This window comes from Leptosomus discolor, chromosome 8 (genome assembly GCF_034619465.1).
Source record: "Leptosomus discolor isolate bLepDis1 chromosome 8, bLepDis1.hap2, whole genome shotgun sequence".
Lineage (NCBI taxonomy): Eukaryota > Metazoa > Chordata > Aves > Leptosomiformes > Leptosomidae > Leptosomus > Leptosomus discolor.
Window position 1 is genome coordinate 5,101,917 of NC_141398.1, and position 24,709 is coordinate 5,126,625.

The following is a 24,709-nucleotide window of genomic DNA, read 5'->3' on the forward strand; positions in this document are numbered from 1 at the left end:
ACGTGAGCGGCTGCGACCAGCGAGAGTCTCCGCCGCGGGGAGGAGGAGCGCGCTCGCGGCCGCAGCGCCACCTGCAGGGGCGGAGGTCAGCTGCGCCCGCCGCCTCACGGAGGGGGGCGGCGGCGGCGGGAAGGAGTGGGGGGGGGGGGGGGCCGCCTCGATTTACCGGTGACACCCCCCACCGCCACCGTTGAACACTCAGCACTTCTCCTTCCCGGTCCCCGCCCTTCCCCTCCCCTCTCTCTGCCTGCCAAGAGGAGGAGAAGTGCGGCGGGTTGGGTAAAAAATTCCTTCCCCGCAGCTCGCTGTTTTCTGGGCAAAATGTGTTAACAATGGGTAAAGCTGAAGGAAAAATTAATTTTCTCTTGGTTTCGTTTTCCTTGCTGGTGGCTGGAGGTTTAATTCTGTTCATTCTGCAGTCACGCCAGCTGGCTGCCCTGCTGTGACGGTGAGACCCGAAAGGTGTTAACAGCAACATGGTTGAAACATCACTGGGAAAGAGAATGTCTTTTTTTTTTTTTTTTTTTCCTCCTTAATTTGCAATTTGGCAAGAAAAATTTGGAGAAGCGGAGCAGCACGCTGCAGCACACCTTCCAACCCGCTTTAGATCAGCGTCCTACAGGTTCGGAGGTGTTCCCAGTTTCAGCACACTCCTCCTGCACACTCGAGTTAAAAAAATACTCAAATCTAAGTAATTTCAACTTAATTTAGAGTGATTCCACAGCAAGAGGAAAAAGAAGCTGTGCCAGAGACGCCATTTACAACAGCTGAGCGTTCTGATTCTGTTAATCCACAGAATGTTCTGCACTTTGAAACCAAACCAAAAAAAAAAGAGGTTTCTGCTTTTGTTTTCTGTATTACAGGAACAGAATTCAGAATTTCATCTCAACTAAAAGATGTTTTTCCCGACCCAGTTCACCCTCATCAAGCAGCGCTAACGCTGTCCCTGCTGCACAGTCAACGCGCTGTAAGAGCTCTGGTTCCATCTCTCCTTCCGACAAGAACATATTTAGTGTTTTCTAAAAATTCTTCACAATTTCTTCAAAGCAGCATTTTGCTGTTTAATTTCTGTAATTGCCAGCGAGATGTTTTCATTCCCGTGCCTGTTTGTAGAACAAAACCAACCAATTTTGCGGCCGCCTTCTTCGTTACCTTATTTTTACGGCATCTCGCATTCCACGATCTGAGGACGCGAAACCATCAGGATGAGGATCCTCAGTTCCACCCCCACCTCCCCAAAAATGTCCACACCGAAAGGTGCCCTGACCACCTGCCCCAGCACGGCTGTACGACCCCAGCTGCGGCGGAACGCTGGGCTTGCTGGTGTCACAGCAAGCCGCAAGGTTTGACATCAGCACGCGGAGCAGCGCGTTCACCTCGCCCCGGGTGGAGCAAGGGCGAGCGCCGAGCGACTCGCTCCTCTGGCCAAAACCAGCGGGGGGTTCAGAGCACTGGTACCCACCTGTCCGCGCACCACCTCGCGCGGGGAGGGAACAGCCCGACGAGGGGGCCTGGCGGCGGCGGGGCGGCTCCGTTTTGGGCTACAGAGCGAGGAACCAAGCAGAAAAACAGTTGCGGCGGGAAACTTTGAAGGCCACGACGCCCCAAGTAAAACCTTTGCTTAATTATCTAGGAAATCAATATTAACGTTAACACCCTTGCATACGTTAGTGAGAATTACAGAGATCGTGCTACACGTATGTGACTGTGTTACTCGACTCTCCGCCTAAATCCTGCTCTACGTAACCCACGGGAGGGGAAACAAAGAATTAGGGAATAAAAAAAGAGGCGAATACGGGGTAAAAATACGGGAGAAAGGGACTGAAGATGTAGAAGAGGCAGCCGTGGGGCCGTGCTCCTCTTCCTCCACCCAAGACAGGGACGCCTTCTTAGCAAGAGCTGTGCCTTTGCCCTACGGCGGGGAACGCCCGGGAAGACTTGGCCAGCGCTCTTACGGTAACTGGTGCTCCTGCAGGGGGGGGTTGTCAGCGGCGATCCCCTACGGGTTACACCCGCCGCCTTAACCAATCACCTATAATTAAAACTTCGCAAAACTCTTTCAGGGACAGTCCCCGAGAGGGCTCCGACAGGCCACCGCCAGATCCACGCTCTTCACGCGACACCAGCATTCGGCTGCCAGGCTGAGGAGCTTTCATTAGAAGCCCTGAACCACACGCAACATCACCAGCGAGAAGCAAATTTTAATTACACAATTTAACTTCTAAAAACTATTTTTTTCCCCCAGGCGCACTGATTTGTAACCATCCAAGCCCCCACCCTACAAAAGCAGCCGTCATTAAGACAGAGCCCCTTCCATTCAAAGCCCCCGCTGCCTTAGTGGGGAAAAAAGCTCCCATTGAAAGAGCTGAACGGAAGGCCAGTATAAGCCAGTTTTCATTTCGTTCCCATACTGGTGGGACGAGAGAAGACAGAAGACACTTGCCCTACCACATCGGTGCCTCGTAACCAAGGTCTGGTGGATCTCTTGGGACTTGTCGCTGAGTTTGCAAGCAGAGCCAACCGCTGGTGACTTTGCTAAAGCTTCCCATTCCCTAGGCTCCCTACGTCGGCTATGGTCCAGGCGCTTCTCAACTCCCACCTGGACTGACTTTTTATTATTTTTAATATTTATTTTAAAAAAATATACGGAGAACTATTCATAATCCTTACATGGGTGAGGATTTTTGATGACAACAGCTTTTCAGTCAGGCCCAGCAGCCACAGGGAATCCCGTCCGAGTATTTGCGGTAGGACGAGTTTGTACTGCTGACTGCAGTCGTCTGTTCGGCTGGTGACAGCAAGTCAGGATCAGACTGTCAACGCACGGTATTTAATGATAATTGAGAAAAACAACAGTTACCTGTTTGAAAAATGTGTTTTAGCGTGGAAAGAACGAACACGAGCTTTACAGCCTCCCCACCATACCGAAATCTGAGCTACATGGAGAAATAAAGAACGAGAATCTCAACCCCAAGTTATTAATTTAATTAAAATAACACTGTACAGAATTTGAGCATAGCAAAATCAGCTACACTGAGTTCACATTAAGTAAAACAACGAACTTACAGGAAGCAAACAGGGCTAAATGGACTGCCAGGTCACTGCGTGCTGCCGTTGCTTGGTCTTCTCAGAGTTCCGCTTTCAGTCAGGATCCTTATGACATTGGGAATATCAATTCCTTAGTTAAAGGCAAACAAAACCAGAAAATAAGTGGGTTTATGAGAATATGCATTGAAAAGCACAACTTATACTGAAACATTCAGATGCTGACGTGAGTCTGGATCTTTTCTCATTAAATGAAAAAGACCAGAACTGTCAACACCCAGCTAGGACAGCTGTACTGGCTCAGGCAAAGGGTCTGTCTGGCCCCTCTACCCCCTCTCCCACTTTGAAAGATCTGCAGCTGACAATCAGGAAAGCGCGGCCAGAAGTGCTGGGTTTTGTCACTGTGACAGTACGTCAAAGCGTCCTCTGCCGCACACGAGCAAGAAGGCGACGTCGCTCTGATGGAATTAACGCCCGTGACTTTTGGAGGGGGAAGAGGAGAGGAAACACAGGGACTGCTTAAGTGGTCACACGAAACCTTCAGCACCCATAACCAGCTGCTAAGGGAAGAGTAAGAGCAGGACAAGCGTTCCGGAGGCTTGGCGGGGTGTGGGAATACTATGTTCTCCCCATCTCGGATCATCTTCAGCTCAGGAAACTTTCCAAGTCTGATATGGTGAACTTCTCAGTAGCCCTCTTCCAAACACTGGCCCAGACAACGAAGAGCAGGACACATGCAACGTTTTTGTATCCATGACATCCTTTGCTAGGAGTTCCACAGATCATCCGCCTGCTACTGCGTCAAGAACCATCTCTTTTTGTCTTTTTTGACTCCCACACTACTACAAGTTTATGAATCAAAAGAGAGGAATTAATCGAATCCTGTCTGTCACCTCCACTCATGATTTTACAAATCTCTGTTGTCGTATCTCAGTCATCTCTTTTCCAGGCCAAAGAAAGAGTCCTAACTTTCTATTTCTCCTTATATGGAAGATATTCCCATATTTTGTTGCCTTCTCTAAACCTTTTGCAGCACTGAAGTCCTTTATCTGAAATAAGGGAAACAGAAATATATGCCCTATGCCAGATACAGACAAGGCAGGAGTTTATCCAACAGCAAAATGATGACTCCCATCTTTATTTCCATTCTTTCCTTAATTCTTTGTATTCGACAATCTCTCCTGCCTGAGAAGTTGGTATTTCCACCAATCTGATGAAAAGCTTTTGAAATTCATCAGTCAAGCAACACTTTCAACTGTTTAAATTTGACAAAATTTTGTCATCCAGATGCTCATCCCTGTTTCCAAGTCACCCGTGCATACCAAACAGCGCAGGCCTCAAGCACAAGCCCACAGTTCTCTACTTGTAAAAAGTAACTGCCCGTTTGCTATCTGTTGGTGATTCAAACAATGCACGGATTTCCATCTTTTCCCACAGCCAGTTAGTTCCCTCAAAAGCCTCTGGTTAGAGTATTTATCAAAAGCTCCTGGAATTCCAAACAGACTAGATGAACTGGATCACCTTTATCCAACTCCTTTGCTGACCCCTTCCAGACATCTCCAAAAAGTCTGCAAGGGAGGTTTTCTGACCACCAAAGCCATATTCGTTCCCCACCAACCCCTCTAAGCAGGTCATGTTTTTCCAGGTGACCACTAATTCCTACCTTGTTTTTCTAAACAGTTTCTCTTCACCCATCCAATGGAAGCTGGCAGATTCAAAGATCACCTGGAACCCTGTACTGGTTTTGGCTGGGATGGAGTTAACTCTCTTCACAGCAGCCTGTACAGGGCTGTGTTTTGGATTTGTGGCCAAAACAGTGCTGACAACACACCGATGTCCGGGCTGCCGCCGAAGGCCGCTGGCGCAGGGTCAAGGCTTTCTCTCCTTCCCGCTCTGCACCCCCACAGTGATAAGGCTGGGAACGGGACAGCTGGGACAGCTGACCCAAACTGGTCAGAGGGATATTCCACACACCATGCTCAGCAATAAAAACTGGGGAGGCGAGGGGGTGGGGTTGGCTTCCAAGGTGGCCGTTGCTCAGACTGGCTGGGTATCAGTCTGCTTGTGGGAAGGGCTGAGGGGGTGTCTTGGCATCGCCTGGTTCCCCCCCGGCTCTCCCTTCGCTTATTAAACTGTCGCTATCGTGACCCACGAGTTTTCTCACTGTTGTTCTTCCTATTCTCTCCTCTGTCTAGCTGCGGGGTGAGGGCAGGGAGCAAGCAGCTGTGTTCAACACACAACAAAACCTTTTTTTAAAAAAAAAAACAAAACACAACACAACAAAAAGCTGAACTACACATAAAAGAGAACCATGTTTGGCATCCACAAATTTTCAGGTGCCAAAGGAGGCTTTACGGGAGAAATCACCCCTGTCTGTAACTTAACCATTTTGTTCTGGAGTTCCTCAGGAGCAGGTGATATTCATGGAAGAATTACAACAGTTTGCTGCTGTCGTGGTTTTGTGCTGTCAATTTGCTCCAGAACTTCCATTCCAGATACTCTGCTGAGTTGTACCCATACAGACCCCCCAGGGAGGGGTTACGGCATGGACCGCAGTCTCTCCAGTTTCTTCCACACTGAGCACTCAGGCAAAGAATATCTTAAGCTTCTCTAAAATGTACTCATCTTCAGTGTTCTTTTTTTTACCCTGATGATCCTAAACACACTCCGAGAAGCTTAGAAGTGTACGCAGGAAGCTTCTGAAGAAAGGGCAGCAGTTGACTGAAGATGTGGGAAGGTTTAGTAGCTGAAAATTATTAGAAACTAGTAAGCAAAAGGAAGACTACTTGCCTCTGATTCATGATTTCTATGTTACTGTGCAAGTACAGCTCCTCCAGGAATCAAGAAGTAAAAATTTCTTTGCTGTGGGCAGCCCCCAAACCAGTGCTTCACCAGTTATAACACAGACAAAAGATTCTGCTTTTTTCTCATAACAACAAGCTTGATTTTAGTTTACTATCTCTCACCATGTGTTACCATGCACAAATGAGAAAACAATTTAAAAAGAAATTCAGCACCTTCACGGGAAGGCAGCCATTTTGAATTAACATTCCTAAATTGGATCCTGCAAAAGTTAAAGGGGTGGGGGAGAAGTCTCTTCAGCCCTTCTTGATACCTCCAAGTTCTTTGACCCATATATAGTCCTTAACATTTCACCAAGCTAACAAAGTTACGTTATGTATATTTTCAGATATGTGTGTTTCTGTGTCTGCATGCAGGTCTACATGAATTACCTCTGAAAGCTGGATTCGCTGCTGCTATCTTGTGCAGAGTAGCAGTAACTTCCTCCACATTCATATTTCTCACGCTGTTCAAAAATTCAGTAGTGATGTTGTTCTCATATGCTGTTTCTGAAGAACCAGTTGAAAAGTTTGGGGGTTCATCTTCTTCATTTACTGACAAGGACTGCTGAGCTGATCGGCTGCTTGAATAGTCTTAAAGAAGAGAAATATTGTATTTCAGTAAGAGAAGACTCTGAAGTGTCTTTGTTACTTATTTCTCTAAATAGGGCTTTTCAAAACAAGTGTTTCCAGTCTGGCACAGCAGCAGTGCTGGTAAGATTCACGTCTGACTTTGCTATATTGTCATACAACTAAGAGTCAGGAATGCTTTCCATGTACAGAAGATCCTGGAGAAACAAGGTCAGGGAGGTGGGTGAAAGCTATTTCCATTATGCTAACACAAAGGAACCAGAAGTTCCAACTCTCATATATTATAAGTCATTGCACATTTTGTTATTAGCGTTGTATTAATTGAGGTTTTCAAAACCTAAACTTCCTAGGGGAAAAAAAAAACATAAAATTGACACTGCACAGAAAAAAAAAGATCATTCAAAATAGCTTCACTAGTATTCTGGGTATTTTGCCTCTCCAAGCATATGATTGTACTTCCTGTGCTTCAAAAAAGAAACATTTGTTTATATGAAGAAGGAAATGACCTCAAAGAAACCCAAGATTCTCTGAAAAAATTAATCAGAAGTACAGAGGTCAAGTAGCTGCAAGATTCAGGTATTAAACAGAATTATCCATCCCATACAACATAATTTTGTTTCCTCTAACATCTTGACTGGGCTAGACCTGCGCTAAGCCAAGAAGGGAAAGAAATGGCGGGGGCCGGGGGAAGCCAAAGTTAAACTTTGAAAGCCTCCTTAGAAACAGTTGTCTCTGGACAGAGGAAAGTCTGTCAATACTAATTCCATTTCTCCCCAAATCCTACAATTACATACGACGACCGTTTCTGAATAGTCTGCCCTTTCTAACATTAGTAGAGGATGGGGAAAAAACCCCCAAAACTATTAATTTATGCTACTTGACCCTGGCTTTATTCTGCTTTTAAGCTCTGCTTCTAGAGAAGTGGGGAAAAAAAGGCTTACTAAAATTCATGCAAGGTTCAGCGTTAAGATGAAAGCACGCTCCAGACCGCAAAGCCAGTGTTACCTGTGTCAGCATCACTAATATCTGCTGAGGTCAGGTCAGACTGTTCTGTGGAATATTCCAGCGCTGCTTCTCCATTACATTCAGTGTCCAAGAGGTCCTGCAAGTTTGAAAAAAGTTGATTTCAGAATTTCATCAAGACAACCCCTTGAAATGATGAACTACTACATTTTTAATGACCACAAACCAAATAAAAGATTAGTATTTCTGCTACTAAATCTGAAAAAGATTAGTATTTCTTTGAAAATCATGCAGCTGGTAATGAACTTCTGTGTATGTATATACTGCTCACGGTATCTCTCTACATCTGAAAAAGCACTGTATTAGGCCAAGAAGTGATACTTATAGAGCCTAATTCTCACTCAGGTCTAAAAAGGAAGCATTTTACACTCAGGATAAAAGATGCAGTTAAAAAATTACCAGTTGAAAGATCACGGTCTAGAATACTAAATAATCCTAATGTGGGAAAACACCTTATTTTTCCACAACTAGTAGGTTAGAAGTTACTTCAGTTAGAACGTGGTTGTTTTGTAACATGTCAGATTTTGCCCTCTTTCCATATGAATATAACAACAAAAGCCTACATGGAAAAACCAGCAGCAATAAGGTGCAAGTAAGTGTCATGAGGAAGTAAAAAGCAGTAAATAATTAATGAGAACTACAGGCATGGAATTTGTCATGGAGAAGTACTGCCTTTGGAGTGTGGGGAACGCAAGTGGCAACCACAGCAGCCTCAAAGAAGTACTTGAAACACCTCCATACTATGCCCATGTAAAGACAAGTCAGTCAAAAGTTACAGCAGGGAGGGGAAAAACTGGGTTTCTAAGAGTGGAGGAAGAAAGAGACCTCAAAGGGAACAGTCCAAAGAGCAGGACCAAAAGTTGTATAAGAACGAAAACTGAGTCAATAAAGCTTGATTACGTGGTGAATGAGGTGAAGGCTGGGAATGGGATACAGAACAAGAGGGTCAGTGAGGTCAGCAGAGATGAGAAAAGCTGAAGTCCGAATTAAAAAGGGGCAAAAATAGCAGAAAAGCTTTGATGTAAGGAAAAGCATGGGAAATAAGAGACAAGATGATTTTTAGCTTCTATTAAAAAAAAAATAATAAAGCAGCAAACACCTTTGAAAGTATTAAGACTCCTCAACAGAAAAGCTCTAAGTTTATCCTGTCATCACTACAGAATTTAGTGGGCAAAACTTACAACACAGTCTCCACAGCAATTCTCTTTAATTAAACTATCTGTAATAATAAAAACGCATAATCACAGGAATCTACAGATTTATAGAACCGAACCAAACCAAAGTCCACATTACTTTGTTTGATGCCGCCTGCTGACGATATTCCACCAGTGCTTCTGTAAGAGTCTGTGTAACTTTTAGGATAAATGAAGCATCATCTTCATTCAGTATCTCAAAACTTTGCTAGGGAAAAAAAACAAAACCAAAAAACAAAAACCAAACCAAAACAAGACACAATATAAAAATTTTCCCTCTGAAAGACTTAAGTATCAGCACGTATAAACAAAACCTGCAGGAACCTCATTTTTAATATCTCTATCCTTCCGTCAGACGTGACTGAACTTACAAAGCAAATACAGTTTTTACTTTTAATCCAATAAATTGGGGGTGGGGAGGTAGAATGGAAGAGAGGATCCTAACAAAAGGAAGCTGCAGCTCCCCGACACAATCCTTTGAAAAGGAACAACCCAAGAATACGCCTGGAAATACACAGAGGAAAATGCTTTTCCTGAAGTATTTTGATCTCTTCCCAAGATACCTGCATACAAACGAGTAAGTACGACTTCCCTGAGGCAGTACAGTCATAACCCATTTCCTAGAAAGTAGCAAAAAGCCAGAACACTACTGAATTAAAAAAATATATGCCGCCTGCCCTTATACTAACCTTCTTCTTCCCAAAAAGCCCGAGCTAAAAGCAGCCTTTGAAACTCCGAAGCTCTAGCAGGGGAGCAAGTTCTAGCGCCAACAGTCCTCACAGAGCGTGCTACACGCGTCACCCTCTTGTCTATACTAATAAAGTTCTGCTGAAATCACCTCCGCTGGGCACAGTGTAAGAGCTGCAGGCCTGTCCTAAGCATTCCAAGTCTTCTGGATTAGAAACAAACACCCTTAAACACTCCAGACAATGGAAAGAAGTAATAAAAAACTAGCATTAAGTTCACATGTGACAGCGTAATAGGGATTATATCATATTTTTAACACTAATAGCACTTCTCTCTTCTGGTTTGCACAAGTGATATCTAAAGAAGATCTTGTCAAAAACTAGGTGGAAAAAGAAGATTAAACTTCGCAAGGGTATCTCTGCTATCAGGTAGTAAAAGAAATGCAAATATTTTCATGACAAAGCTGGGGGTACCAATTTTCACGATTTAAAAAAAGTATGTGGTATGAACAATTATTGAACAACTGGAATTATTCCACGATATGAACAGCAAGTCAAAACAAAACCACTTGTAAAACTACTTTCCGCTACATAAGAAACCTTCTGAACCCAACATGAGAGACCCATAAAGCAGCTTTTAGAAAAAATGACTGTAGATGGTAACATTAAACAATTTTCAAACTTTCCAAACCAGAACAGTCCTCTCTCGTCCTTGGAGGACGATCAGACCCAGAAAGAGGATGCCACAAAACAAATTCAAGTTTTATTAGCAAGGTGCAATCTTTACACCTAATAATTCCCTATTGAAAAGGGGGAAAAAGATTTGATGATAGTCAATAGTGCTTAAATTACCACGCAGCAGCTGAGTCACAGCAACTATCAGTAAAGATTTTCACACAGTTTGTCACTGATGCTTGTAATAAAACCTCCATTTCTGTACACAAGACCGTAGGTGACGTTAAAACACCTAACAATGGCAAGGCGAGTTTTCACTCTTACTGACTGTACCTCCGCAGTCAGGGTGTACATACTGCGTATTGTCAACAGCTGAACAGAACTCGGGTGTTCTGCCGCTTCCTTTACAAAGGGAATCGGTAGGGAGTTTAGTTCACGTTTTTGGGTCGTGGGTTTGGGGTTTTATATAATTATAAAACTTTATTTTATTTCTTTACAATTGCTTCTTTCCTTTCCGCGGATCTCCGATGCTTTTCGTCAACCTGCTTCCTTCCCTTACTGAATTACATCTTTCCAAAGTCCTCCTTTGAAACTGGTAGCCCAATTATAAAAGAAAGGGGAAAAAGTAATTGAAACAGGTCGTTGTACTTAAGCACATAGTTCAGGAGTGAAGCTCTAGTTGAGAAAAGGGCATTCATTTTCCGTATGACTCTTGCCTCTGACAGTAAACCAGTACTTTGGCAAAAACCCTGCCTAGAAACTTTAGAATTAAGAGATATATTATAAACTCAGTGATACTCATTTTAGTCTGAATCCTACATTCTGCCAAAATGTCAGGTTTAGCAGACCGCCTACATTTTGGCTTTCGTGTCACTTGCTACTTTTTAAACATAGTAATTATGTGATTTTTTTTTTTTTCCCCAAAATTACATTGCAAGGTCTTAAAATTACATTGTAAGATTTAGCACTCACCAAATAAGCCAGCAGTTCTTCTTGACTGGTGAATTCTTCAGGATTTGCTGTCAATTCTTGCTGTTTAATATTGGGGAAAAAAACAAACAAACAAACCAGAGATCTATTATGTGCAGTAATTATAACTAAAATTAAACAGTAATTGTTATTATTATGGTTATTGTACATTCTTGCTCTAATTACATTGTGTGTGCTTGTATGAAATGCATACATGTGTTTTCATGACAAAGTAGCAAAAAACCTTTTTCTTAATAGTTTTGCGTAGTAACTGGTAGCTAATTTATTGTCAATAATATTATTAATTTGAATAATTTCAATAAGCAAAAGCAAACACCTTTGCCAATCATATATTAATTACTTCCCCCACTATTGGTAAACAGGAGCAACCAGTTAATAGAAAAATATTCACCTCAACTTCCTTGTTTTCTTCCTGCGATTGTTTATTTGTCTCACACCTTAAGAGAGAATAAATAAATAAATAAGCTACCTTAAGACAGAATAAATAAATAAATAAAGCAGTATACAGTTGGTTGATCTGTTAAAAACGTGTAGCCAGTCAATAACTGATAATCAGTTTAAATTCCTGACACACCACTACTGCAGTAGTTCTGACACACTCTGAAAGGTCACGTCTTATTTCCTTGCAGAAATCCCAGTGGTCCCAGATATTGTGATAAAAAACATCTATGAGGGTTTTTTTAGCGTGATTAGCTACTACCTAAGTTCTGAAAAAAAAAAAGAATTAAGAAGAATGTTTGACATTGGTAGTGAAAGCTGTAAGCTTTTGTACGCCTTGCAGCAAGACAAGGCCCCTAATTACAGTAGGATTTTTATCAGCACTTCACAAACTTGCCTTTACAAAAATTCAGCTATATAAAGAAGAATTTTACAGTGTAGCCCCAAAGATACTGGGCATACAGAGATTCATATGGCTAAAAGTTACCAGCCCACATTGCCGCTGTTCGGCAACTACAACTACTACAGATGCGTTCCCCGCCTCCTTTGCAAGCCCAGGAACCAGGGGTGAGAGTGGTTGGGTTTTTTTTTAAATTAACCAAAACTGTATGACTGCCAAGCCATACCTCTTTCTTGAAATCTTTCTTATGAATCAAAAGTGTAGTGAAAGCAGAAGATACTGTTGATGAGCTCAAAATAATTTAAATCTTCGGATGACTGTACAGAACTTCACTACAAAGGAATTCGGAGTAACAGCAATTCTCAGACCGATACCACAGCATCTTTAAGTGGGAACACCATTTGACTGCTTGCTGTCAATGAGAAACTGAGCTTATTCCTTTTGAGAAACTCTATCTTGAGTTCACATCTCTTAGAAGTCTCGCAAAGATAAAACAGTAAGGGCACAAGCTGAAGTCCTGATTTCGTAACTCACTTCCAAGTCAGTCTCTCGCTGAAACCCCTGGCTGCTCACAGTCACCCAGGCTCTGCCTGAACAACTGGACTGAAACAACAGCACTGAGTGGTTTTCCAAAGGATGCTGTTCTTCAGATTTAAAGTACAGGGCCGCACGGAGAGGATCAGCGTCAGGTAGAAATAGACAGCAGCATTCCCAGAGGTTGATATCTGAGCTTTTATTAGTTCCCCATTTCTGATGTTGTCACAAACTAGTTCGCTCTCCAGATTAAGAACTGTTACACTTATTTGACAGCCAGACAAACAAACACAAAGCTTCATAAACATGGACTTGAACGCGGTTTCAATTAATCCTTTTCCTTAACGGTTGCCCCACAGAGAGGCAAAAGGCCAACAAAAAGGTATTTCAGGAACAAGAACATTTCTCCTTTTACCGGGTAACAGTGAACAAGCAAAAGGTGTTAGCCCTCCATGTCTGGGAGAGATACTGCTGGTTTCAAGTTAAGAAATGTTCCAAGAGAATGTCATTAGAGCAAAGCCAAAGAACTAACTGTTGGAACAAAAGTCTTATGTTTGGGTTGATGTGTGTGTATATCCCTTAGCGAACGCTTTCCTGCGGTTCCTGGTGTTAGAGATGACTGATGTTGGAGATATCCCCCTCACACAAGGGCTGATAGCTCCAAATAAACTCCCAACACCGTTATTAATGAAGATGCTTACAAACAGCAAGGATGGTTTCACCATTTTAGAACCACGCACAATACTTCTTACTGTTCCTCCCTGAAACCTCCCGTAAAGATGAACCCCAGATGTTACAGCTATTTACTGGTTCTCTTTCCCTTCTCAAATCAGTTCACATACCACTCTAATTATCTGACATGAACCCATAGCAGAGGGTTTTTTTAAACCACGAGGCAACGTCCCTTTTGACCCTGTAATATATGAGGATTTTGCCTTAAGGCTGACAGGGTTAAATACAAAACTAGTCGCATCTAGAGCAAGGACCGAGGTCACTTTACACACACCAGGTTTTGTGCTGAGGAGGGAAGTTTACAGCTGAACTCAGTTGCAGAAGACAAGCACTTGGCTGTCACAGCGTGCCTGCCTTTCCTCCTCACAGTGCACTCTACACAAATCCGATGCAGACAGTTACCATCCACAACATTGCCCTTTGAGTAAATTTAAAGGGGTTTGGGGGTGGTGGATTTTTTTTGTTTGTTTGTTTTACCTTTCTGAGTTGTTGCCTTTGCTGCCTTCTTCAGTCTTGATGCCTTTGCTGTTTTCAATGGCCTTATTAGGTTCAGCCTTCCCATCCGGTTTTGCCTGTTCTTTCTGACTTCTTTCCTGCTCCTTTTGAACATGCTTTTCATCTAAAACAATAAAACTAGCACATTTAGTGGCGGGTTTCCAATATTTTAATTTAAAAGTATTCTTTGCTTAGATTTTTTTGAAAGAGAACATCTTAACAGATCTTAACCTGAAGGTGTAAGTAAGGTATCTTGTGAAGAAATAAAAACTGAACCTAAAAATCAAACATTTGGTTCAGCCTTGAAGCACAGGTTCGTATTTCTCATCAGAAATATTCTGAACGGGAATAATTATAATGCACTTAGACAGAACCCTAATCACAACCTTAGACATTAAGTCTACAACCAACCAGCAACTTCTGATGTTTCTTCAGTTATATGCTGTTCACTGATTTTTTTATTTAATTCTGGTTTGGTTTTCAAGAAAAGAAGCATTAGTCAAGTATTTTAGATGTCATTCAAAAAAATAAAATCTATCCAATCTATTCCCTTTTTTATTCTTCTTGTGCTCTGAACAGTCCGGCACGCAGATGTTAGCATTTTTTTCCTGACCCTGAAGAACAGCTTAGGCCCAGAAGAGTCTGTGCCCTTCCCTCAAAAATACACGTAGTACTTTACACATAGCAATTATGAATCTTGTCTTGTTGCTGTTCTAAAGGATCCATCCACGTTAAGTAAAACTGGACGGTTTTCTCTGCAAACACTGGGATTACTCTTTCCTCTGCCACAGCCCCCAAACCCATCCACACACCGTGAAAATTCTCCTTCTCTGGCAGAATGTAACTACAGAAGCTCTAATCAGGCACATACAGGGTAAATAATTCATGCATTGGTGAAAGTTAAAATAAAATTTAGTAAAAAAAAGTATTTTTTCTCTTACCTTGAATAGGGTCTGGCATTTTTCCATCCTTATTTTTACAACCTGTCTTTTCTTCATTCCTAAGTGACGTATCCACATGCTGAACTTTAGCTTTTGAAGGGCTGTCATCTGCATCGGGATCTAAACAGACACGCTTGAAATGTAGCACAAGGACATGATCTTGCTAGAGGAGGGTTCTAAAAGTGCACTTCCATTTCAATTAGCTCTGTTTCTGTGCACTGTTAGTCAGAAACGCTAAGAATAATTTTATAACTATATTATGTGACAGCATATTGAACATGAACTACAAATTAGTAACAAAATTGTAAATATTTTATACACTGGTTATAATTACATACATAAATTTCTTAAAAGATGTAAGTATGATAAATGTGATAGAATGCCACAGAGCCATGTGCAAAATTACACACATTAACCACTAGGTTACAGTCAAGAAACGTAATTTCAGTCGGATTCAACTTATTTCAAACCACTCTCCTAGATTCAAAATGGGTATCTTTCCTCTTCAGAGTATGACACTGATAAGCTAGATCATTACAGAAATAATCTTCTCGTTACTTCTGCTGAGCTATTCTAAGACACCACTTCCACACTAATACACATTAAGTACATTAGTTTTAATTCAAACCTTTATTTTTTCAGGCAGGTCTGAGAATGAGGGTCTCGTAGCAAATTTTAGCCATTTCCTAAAGTGGCACTTGCACTGTCTGTCCACCTGGGTGACAGTGTACCTCAAGGAGTTCTGAGAGGTTAAACCGAGCGGAGGTGTCTCGCAGATACCACGTTCCTACAGCGTTGCGAGTCTCAGTGGCCAGTAAACCAAAGTTTTCTTCTCCAGGTAGGTAAGAGCTACAGCTGCGCTTTAAGGATTCTGTCTGGCTTTCTGGACTGCAAATGAAACGCGCACACGGAGCTCCAACCTGCCCCTTTTGCCCAGTTCACCAAGGTGCTCGTGAGCAGTTGGCACTGCAGAGACTACAGCAGTTACCAGACAAAAAGCAATCATAGGTGAGGGATCCTGGGAAGCGAGGGGGACTGGGATAGGAAGAGGGAGAGAGAACAAAGCCATATAAAATGGGTCTCTAGTTACGTTGCCCGTTGAAGAACTTGTACATCCAACAAATTTTCAATATAAACCATACAAAATGCAGCTCAGAACGTAAGCCCACACTACAATGACTGGCCAAATCTTTCAATTTGCCCTTAAATCAAGCTGATTTAAATCAAAGGGAGTCTAACCAAATTAGAAACGTACAATTTACAGCCCAGTGAGCACACTTACATTCTTGCCATCTCCTCCTCATTATCGGAGCATCTGTAACAACCTAAAAATAAAACCCACTTATGTTAGCTATTTGGTGGACAAATTATTCCATCGGTATTTCATTAGAGTTAAATATTTATTTTTTAAGCATATATGACAAGTGGTGTTAAACACATGCATGTAAATCCCCGTACAGATATCCAAAAAGGCAGTCAGTCAGTCAGCTGGTCACTTACTTACCACAATTACATTGTTGTTAGAGCTAAAAAAAAAAAAAAAAATCCAAGAATTCAAGTTTATGGTGCTCCCGTGGTCCCACGGCATTACCGATAACCTCACATCCACCTGCAAATGCCCACACTTCCCTCTGTACCACCAGAATTTTTACCTGGCTCCTCTGAGAACTGCCGCAAGGTGCTAAGAAAGCAGAAACTAATTCAGAAAAGCCATAAAGGTAGTTTCCTAGCAATAATGAAACAAGTTATTTTACACATGCACAACCCCAGCTGGGAATTGATTAAATATTAATACAGATATTCTGTGTTATTGGTGCACACTAGAGTCACATTTCCATAGGCTCAGGTAGCACAAGTATTATTTCAAACAAGAGAAATACTTATGACAGAAGTGACCGATGGGAAATTGTGTCCAGAATAATCCTGGAAGAATTATTAAGAGACAAATTTCACTTGTAATAAAGGTTCAAAAAGCAAGATGTTACTACGATCCAACGCAGATCTGCTGACCACAACAGAAATTAATTACTTTGTTTTTTTAATAAATACGAAACTTCTGGAATTCTTAAAGGAAATTACCTTTATTTGTTTTCTTCCTTCTTTCTTCTCAATTGTTAATGCAACTTGCCTAACTTTTCTGTTCAGTTCGGAGCCTTTACCCTTAACTTCATCAGACTCTGCTATCTCAGGATAATGTTGTTTCTAGAAAATAAGGAAATGCAGATCCTGAAGTCACACTTCATCCTGTGCAACTCTTTCCAGATCTAACAGAGCTAATAATCGTGGGAGATAAATCAACTTTTACATACACACAGCAGAAGTTATTACAAGGATTATGTATGGAATCACGGAAGAATTCAGGGGACTGAAGCCAAATTTTCTGCTCAAAACAGGGCTGACACCGAACACTGAACTGGTTGCACAGGGCTTTGTCCACTTGGGTCTTAACCACCTGTGACTACAGATTTCTGCCCTCCCTCTGGGCAACCTGCTCCAACGATTGTCTGCCCTCACAGTGAAAAACTTCTTCCTTATTGCCAAGTAGGAAACTCCCCTGTTTGAATTCACGTTCCTGCCAAGCACCTCCACAACGGGCCTGATTCTGCGTTCTTAATAACCTCCCCTGAGGTACTGGAGGGCTATTAGATCCCCTGGGCAGTTTTTCTTTTCCAGCCTGAACAAGCCCCGTTACCTCAGTCTCTCCTCACAGCGCAAGTGCTTCTGCCCCCTGACCATCTTGGCAGCTCTCCACTGGACTTGCTCAATTTCATCAACAGCTTTCTTGTCGGCAGCAGCACAAAGCTGGACACAATATTCTAGGTATGGCCTAGCAAGTACCAACAACAGGGGAATAATGACTTCCTTTGGTCTCCTGGCTACACCCCTGTTAGCACAGCTCGGCTCGCTGCTGGCCTTCATCGATGCCAAGGCATGCTGCTTGTCTTCAGCTTGTTATCCACCAGGCCCCCCAGCTCCTTTTCAGCGGAGCAAATTCCAGCCATTTCGCCTCCTGCCTTTCCCACTGCCTAGGGTTAACCTGTCCCAGGCACAGAATTTACATGGCTTGTCCAGCCACGGAACTGGGAATAAAACTTGGGTTTGTTCCTGATTCCAAGTCGCAGCCTCTATCCAATACATATCATGTCCATTTGTAATTATCCTCCTTTTAATCCAAAGCATCTGAGAGATGGAACAATTTCTTCATTGATCCAGTTCTTGAAGATAACACAAAATTTAGTCCAAAACCTACTTCTAGTCAATTTTAGCTGTAGATTTCATTTTTGGCATTACTGGTCAACCAAAATAGAATAAACTAAAAACTCTGTGTCAGCAACGAACAGGCATACACCTTATTGATTTTTAATCCATTTATCACAGTTGTATGGTTGCAATACAAACACACTTTCACAAAAGCTTATGTAAAACCTTAGTTTTATTTTATTTTTTTTTAATCATAATATAACTAGCAAATTCTCTACTTAAATCATTACATTAAAAAAAACCCCAAACAAATCCCTTTACTCTAAAAACTTACCAGGTATGCCAGCCTATGCTTGGAACCACAAACATGCATGAACATGTTACTCAGTCCTGTTTTACAGTGGCACAGCTGACACTCATAGAGAAAAGGGAAATTGTCTTTTGATCGGTATTCAGTTATATAGTTAAGTCCTGTATTGATTAAAAAAAAAAAAAAGGCAAACTTAAGGAAATGTGATGTTTGCTGAAACAAATGATCAGTGCTAGTTACAACAGAGACATTAAATGAAATGGTTACTACTGCACGCCAAATACATGCATCAAGATTTTTAGGACCATCAGTTATTTTATTTTTGGGGTGTCTATACTTTCTCAACACCAAAGCTACGCAATTGATTTTTTTTTAAGATGCCTTATGTTTACCACATAGGACTTGACTTTTGTTTTTTCATAATCTAAAAAAAAAAAAATATAGCAACAATTCTTCTGTAACTATTTCAAAAGGAATGTATTTTAATATATGCCCCTGTATTTATTTCTCCTGTCCACTCCACTCTCCTCCTCAGAATGGGCAGTTCAATTGCAAAGAACAGTAACAATCATTTAAGTCAAAGTTCATTTCTGTCACATCACCTTAGACTGTTTCTAGAGAATATTCTCAACACGTGGTATCTACCCTCATCAAAAACATTGCAGGCCAAACCCAAAGATTTTGTCTCTGCGATCAGTCACTTTCATATCGTGCTGCTGGTCAGTGTAAACATAGTAAGATTTTATTATACATTAACTAATCTTACATTTTAGAAAATTAATCAATACTCTGTAAAGGTAAACATCACACCAGCAAACCATTACAGTATTAAAAGCCCTCACCAAGTGCAGGTTCTGAATCTTTACATGTATTAAGCTGTTCTTCCAAGGTCTGTCCGTGGAACCTCTCTGGCTCGGTTTGCACTGTAAGATAAAATCAGTTTTATCTAATCCCACATCATCCATTTATTGAGCAATCTTCATGGTCCCAAATCACATCACAAAGCCCCTCCAAAATGAAATCAACTCCTGAGTTTAACTTTTGGCCTAGAGAAAAAATGCTGAGAAATTCACATTCAAGTGAATCCCTGCTCATACGTGGCCCCACATCACCAATTCAGTCAGTTACTGAGACACGTTATCCCCCGCAACACTATTTTCACTCTTTTTATAGCCTTTCATTTGCAAATATTGTTTTAAGTATTATTACCAAATAATACCGCAGATGGAAACTACAATGAACAGAAATTAATTCCCAATGACCTGCTAAGGTCTCGACATCACTTGCAATGCAGTACTGCAAAATATTTTATTACTTCCACTTTTTTTTTCATTAAACATTCTTACCATAATTGGGAAGTTTTACAGGTGTTTTCACTTGCTCCCCTGAGCCACTTGCTGTTTTAACTAAATAAAAAAGAAACCAGAAATGGAAAGAAAATTGTAAGTACAGAAACCAACTTGGTATGACAATGGATTTTTTTTTTTTTTTAAGAAAACTCTCTGAGCGTCTGTTGACATAAGAAAAATAAGCTATGCTTAGTTTTAAATGCGATATGAGATTTTTTTGGCTAAAAATGGACAAAAAACATTCACAGCAAGCAACAACAAAGTTATTTAATGTCAGGCAATTCGATGAAGGAGGCAGAGAGGAAGACCAATCAAGCCACTAGTCAGCACACAACATGGGTTCAAACACACATCACAAACTCAAATTATTAACCGGTGGCTTAAATTGTAAGTAATTATGGCTGTAATTTAGTTTATACAGAAGACCACCTACAACAAGGGAAAAGCCTGACTGATTCCCTACAGCGCCAGTACCTTTCATTCTATAATGAACAAAGCTTCAGTTCACAAATTTCAGGGCTACTTTAATCCAATCCATCACAGCAATTCAGTTTAAATCCACTGCACTTGAGGTGCTTGAACCGCCGGCCCACGTGCCGCCTGCCGGGGCTTGCCTCAGCCCCTAACCCCGCTGTCTCGTTCGAAGGGGCTGCAGTTACCCCCTCCCCAGCCGAGTATTTTCTCCTGTCCACCTATGGCATGTGGAACGGCTGGGGCTGCAGAGCCTTGAGAAAGGCGAGACAGAGCGACCACAGAGCGTGATCTGCCATCGAGGAACCTGGACGGTGACAGATAGTTGTGAGATGGGACTCGGCAGGGGCGGGAGCGGAACGCCAAGCACGCGGAGGAAGCAAGTTGCTATTCCTCGAATAGGGGCTAGAAGAGTCGGTCTGAAAACCAGCATTGTCTCAGCCTTGTCATCAGGAATACGGACTCCGAAAGTCAGGCTAACACCTTGACACGAGTCTGCAGCGGCCTGCCTGAGCAGCAGGTGCTGATCCTGGGAATGGAATGCCAGGCTTGCGAGGTCATTGTGCCCTGGGCAGAGCAAGGACAAGAGCTGAGCAACTTGTTCAACTGGCAGGAAACAGCAAAAGGATAAGAGATGCTGCTGTCTGCTTCTCCCTTCTAGAAACCTTGGGGGGGAGATAACAGCCGAAGGAGGAAGCCTTGCGGACGCAAGAGGGCTGTTTTGGCTCAGGAGTGCCGGGCCGTTCTCCGGTGCCAGGGACGAGCCAGAGAACCGTTATCAAGAAGGATCGATCAGCATCGACGGAGCCAAGAAGAGGCGGAGATGCAGAGAAGGAGCAAGGGGTGCTACTGGGCATAAAAAGGGGCTCCTCAGCACCCCAACTGTGGAAGCTTTCCCCACCAAAGGTCACGACGATCGTTAGGACCGGCAGAACGCTGCCTGGACCTGGGACCTGCGGTGGTAGCTGTCGATCTCTGTCCTCTTTTCGCTTTACTTCCCCCTTTCCTTTCACCCTCTTTCCCTATTGCACACCGCTTTCCGGGCAAACAATAAAGTTTCACTGTTTGATTTTAGCAAACCCCTTTGGCGTGGTCACCTTAATTTTGCACTTCAAGTTCACAGCGAGTGAACCCTCACGAGTCCACTGAGTGACCATGACAGGGGTTTAAAGCACTCACTGTCAGAAAACAAGAATCGGATTTCAGAAATCTGGAAAGCTCAGCGTTTTACTACATGGACATAAATAAATCCATCACTAGCAGTGCCTGAAACAACACCAATTAAGGGTAAGTTTTAGTTTTTTCGTCTCTTAAATGCCCCTCACCCCTGTTACTCTCCTGTTGCAAGTAATCTGTTACTAAAACAGCAGCTATTGTAAGAAGCTCAGCATAAGGCTTACAATAAACCCAAAATACAAGGTGGGAGTCTGAAGGCTTCAGCCCCTGCTGCTGAATCAGAAAGAGTCACAGATGCTTCGATTACAGAGATAATCCTCATGAAAGCTCTCCTTGAGTACTGCAGTTACAGACTATATTGTGTGGACAACTGATGAAGCTGCCACCTCATTCCTGCAAATTGGATGTTGCTTAATACCAGCTGCATTTCCACAAACTTTCTGAAATGATCTTAAGGAAAAGGTCAGAAGAGTAAAAGAAAAGAAATAAAGTGCTACACAGATACATCTACAAAGACTCTAATAACACGAATAATACTCCGGTCACTAGGACTCATCAAGGACTCAGCATAGTTAAGACCTTCATTCCTTCTGGAACTAGACCAGCTCATTAAGACCCAGGGAAGGTTTAATGATATATTAAATCTATTAAAAGTACTTTGCTTCAGCTAATTAAGATATTTTTAATAAGTTCTTTTAAAAAACAAATATAAAGTACATACAGAAAAAAAGTATTTCTACATGCTTTAAGCGCCACAGTTTTTTAAATCCGTTTTAAATCCTGAAGGCCTCTAAGGTCTTGAATCCTTTAAGGTTTCTCAAAACTTTAATGTAGGTGATTTGCAGTATTGTCGCCAGCGCTTTTTCAGTGCAGACCTCTTGTTCATGTTATTGATCGATTCCTGGAGGATTATCCTTACGTCATTAAAGAACACAAGGCAGTCTTAAAGCCCAGGTCTGGAGAAAGTTCTTCTTGTTTGTTTCATAAGCACCTGCCCTGGAGTGGGGAGAAAGGGGCAGGTACGCAACAGAGCAGGAAGTAAAAATTCTTGCACTTACCGATGCCATGAGCTTTCAGTGCTTCTTCAACCTAAGTTACCGAGTCATCAGCCAACAAGGGAGAAAGACAGACACTTCAGGTTCAAAAAATAACAATGCAAACATTTAATTATTTATAAAATAAGTTGGATTAACACCAACACCACAGATTATCTCAGCTGAACAGATAACTACATGAAACTTGAGGGCGGCATACATCTTTTTTCCTAGATTGTCTATCATTTAAATAATTCTGTTTTGCATTTATGAACGGCCACGTATTCTCATGTATTTTCTTTACTAATCCAGAACACGAGACACAAAGTTGTAACATTTTCAGATAAGACCAATGTTCAAAACTAATTTCTACTTTATTGCAGTAAACAAAACAATAAAGCAACAAAACTAGCTAAATATGATCTTCAAGGTCCCCTCCAACCCAAACCATTCTATGATTCTATAAATATCTGAAATGCGTGTTTTAACACTATATTAAAAACCAGATTTCAAACCTGTATTCTCTTGCTAAAAAAAAAATAAATCTGTAAAATCTGGCAAAACGTGCGTTCAAAACCTGATCTTACCGTCTTGTGTTTGAATCCAAGGAAGTGAGTCTGCAAGTTTAATGCAGAAGCACACCAGATCTTGCAAATCTAGGTTAAAGAGAAGAATAATTTCTAGCACTGCACACAAACCAAGAGCAAAAAATACCACTGACCTCAAACCAAAACAAATCTGTTATCGAAACGTCAGTAGAGGCAAGTTCTACAAAAGTACTATTCCTCCAAAGACAAACTAAAGCAGCTTCTAGAACTTTTCCTTATGGGGCTCCAAGACCGCCCAAATACAGTGGAATGAAAAGGAATCTCCACATCACGTCACAACTTCAGATGTCTCCAGAACCCTGCAGCTACCTCGTAGCGTATTTCTGCGTGGATAAGGAAAGACCCAAGATCTTCCTCACGCACTATGAACCAAGCCTGAACCAGGGGCACCACAGTCACCAGCCAGCCCACCTGTGTAAGACGAACCCGTTCTCCTCCACGCTGCACCCAGACTAAAACACTCGCTCTGACCAGTTTGGGACCTGCCTCACTCACGTGCGTACGAAGCTTTCCAGTCACAGCTCGGTTCAGAACAGGGGCAGATTAGGTTTAAATTCATGTGAATGAACAAAGGCAGCCCACATTTTTTCTCCTCCTCTAAGAAAAACGAGATGCTTAAAAATAACAGCAATAAACCTGAGAACCAGATCAATTAGGATTTTTTTTTTTTCTGAACAGAAGCTGCAGTTTCATCTTCCATTTTAAAAGAATGTTTTATTTAGAAACATAATATTTTCATTATTGAATTATTATTAAAATTAAATATTATTATTCATCTTAACAAGTTGGTTCCTGACACACGTCCAAGTCAAGCACGACAAGGACAGCAAAGTAAGTTCAACTCCAGCGCTATTTATCAATTCTGCTCAAGAGGAAAAAAAAAAAAAAAAAGCCCACACTTGGTTTAGTTCAACTTTGTTCTACCAACATTATTTCGTGTTAGTTGCAATTTTCAGTAAGGAATACATACATTGCAGTAGAAAGGGTTTACTTGCTTCTTTATCTCAGCTTCGGGGTCCATATTTGATCTTTAGATCAAGGAAACTCTAGGAAAAATGCAAAAAGATTGCAAACTATGGTTTTAGCTTCACAAAATCATTCGTTCCACCCACTTAAGGGTCATGTATATTCCAATTTTAATTTGTGCTTCACCTGCAGTTACATTCAACCTTTAAATCGCCAGGCTGACGATCATATTTTTAACTTGAGAGCTCCAAGAGCTTCCCACAGGGAACACAAAGCCCCCAGACGATGACACACACCCCAAAACAAAACTAACCCGAGCTATTCCAAGCTTCCCCCTTCTTTCCCGGGATCGAAATGCGCGCAGGGACTGGGATAGATGCCAGACGGGCGTGCGGAGCCCGGAGCACGCTTTTGGAGCGGGGACACGGCGGGGTTTTGTGCAGAAAACCACACTCCCGCTCCGGCGGGGACCGACCCCCGGTCGGCGAAGCCGAGCCAGCACGACGCGGGAGAGTGGCCTTACCGACGGACACCTGCTCCCTCAGGGAGCCGCGGAAACCGCCGGGCCGACGCTCCACCCGACTTACCCCCAGCACCCGGCGGAGCCGAGGGGAGCCACCGGCCAGCGGCTCCTTCCCTTCCCTTCCCACCGGCGGGGCGACCCGCCGCCGCTCCCCGCTGTTCCTCAGGCAACCGCGGAGGACGGGGCGGGGACGGCTGAGGGAGAGCCAGCGCGCGCGCCTCCCGCCGTTATCGCTCCCAACCGCCGCCGCCGCCGCCGCCGGCGGGGCCCGGGGCGCACCGAGCGGGCAGGAACTGCGTCACGCTGTTGCGCGGAAGGGGCGCGGGAGCCCGGCCCGGCCCGGTGCAGGGGGGACACACACACAATACGGTAACGAGAAGCGGGAGCGCCGCGCCGGGCTGAGGGGCCGGGGCGCGGCGGAGGAACGGCGCGGCCCGCCCCCCCCCCCCCCCCCCCGTCCCGGTCCGCCTCCCCCGGCCGCCGCTGGG

The 24,709-nt window shown here is 42.8% G+C and overlaps 1 protein-coding gene across 1 annotated transcript; it reads right to left on the reverse strand.

Annotated features, from left to right (window-relative positions):
* Positions 1 to 2,964: 2,964 nt before the first annotated feature.
* LOC147414958 (uncharacterized) lies at positions 2,965 to 23,779 on the reverse strand. Its single transcript, XM_086469138.1, is given in 18 exon segments — positions 2,965 to 3,178; positions 6,279 to 6,479; positions 7,482 to 7,578; positions 8,793 to 8,900; positions 9,473 to 9,528; positions 9,531 to 9,612; positions 11,026 to 11,085; positions 11,435 to 11,480; positions 13,625 to 13,766; positions 14,584 to 14,703; positions 15,866 to 15,908; positions 16,663 to 16,785; positions 18,119 to 18,255; positions 18,937 to 19,017; positions 19,441 to 19,500; positions 22,149 to 22,179; positions 22,712 to 22,780; positions 23,703 to 23,779. Coding segments are annotated over 18 exon segments (1,587 nt in total). The 5' UTR covers positions 23,754 to 23,779; the 3' UTR covers positions 2,965 to 3,098.
* Between the last annotated feature and the right edge of the window lie 930 nt (positions 23,780 to 24,709).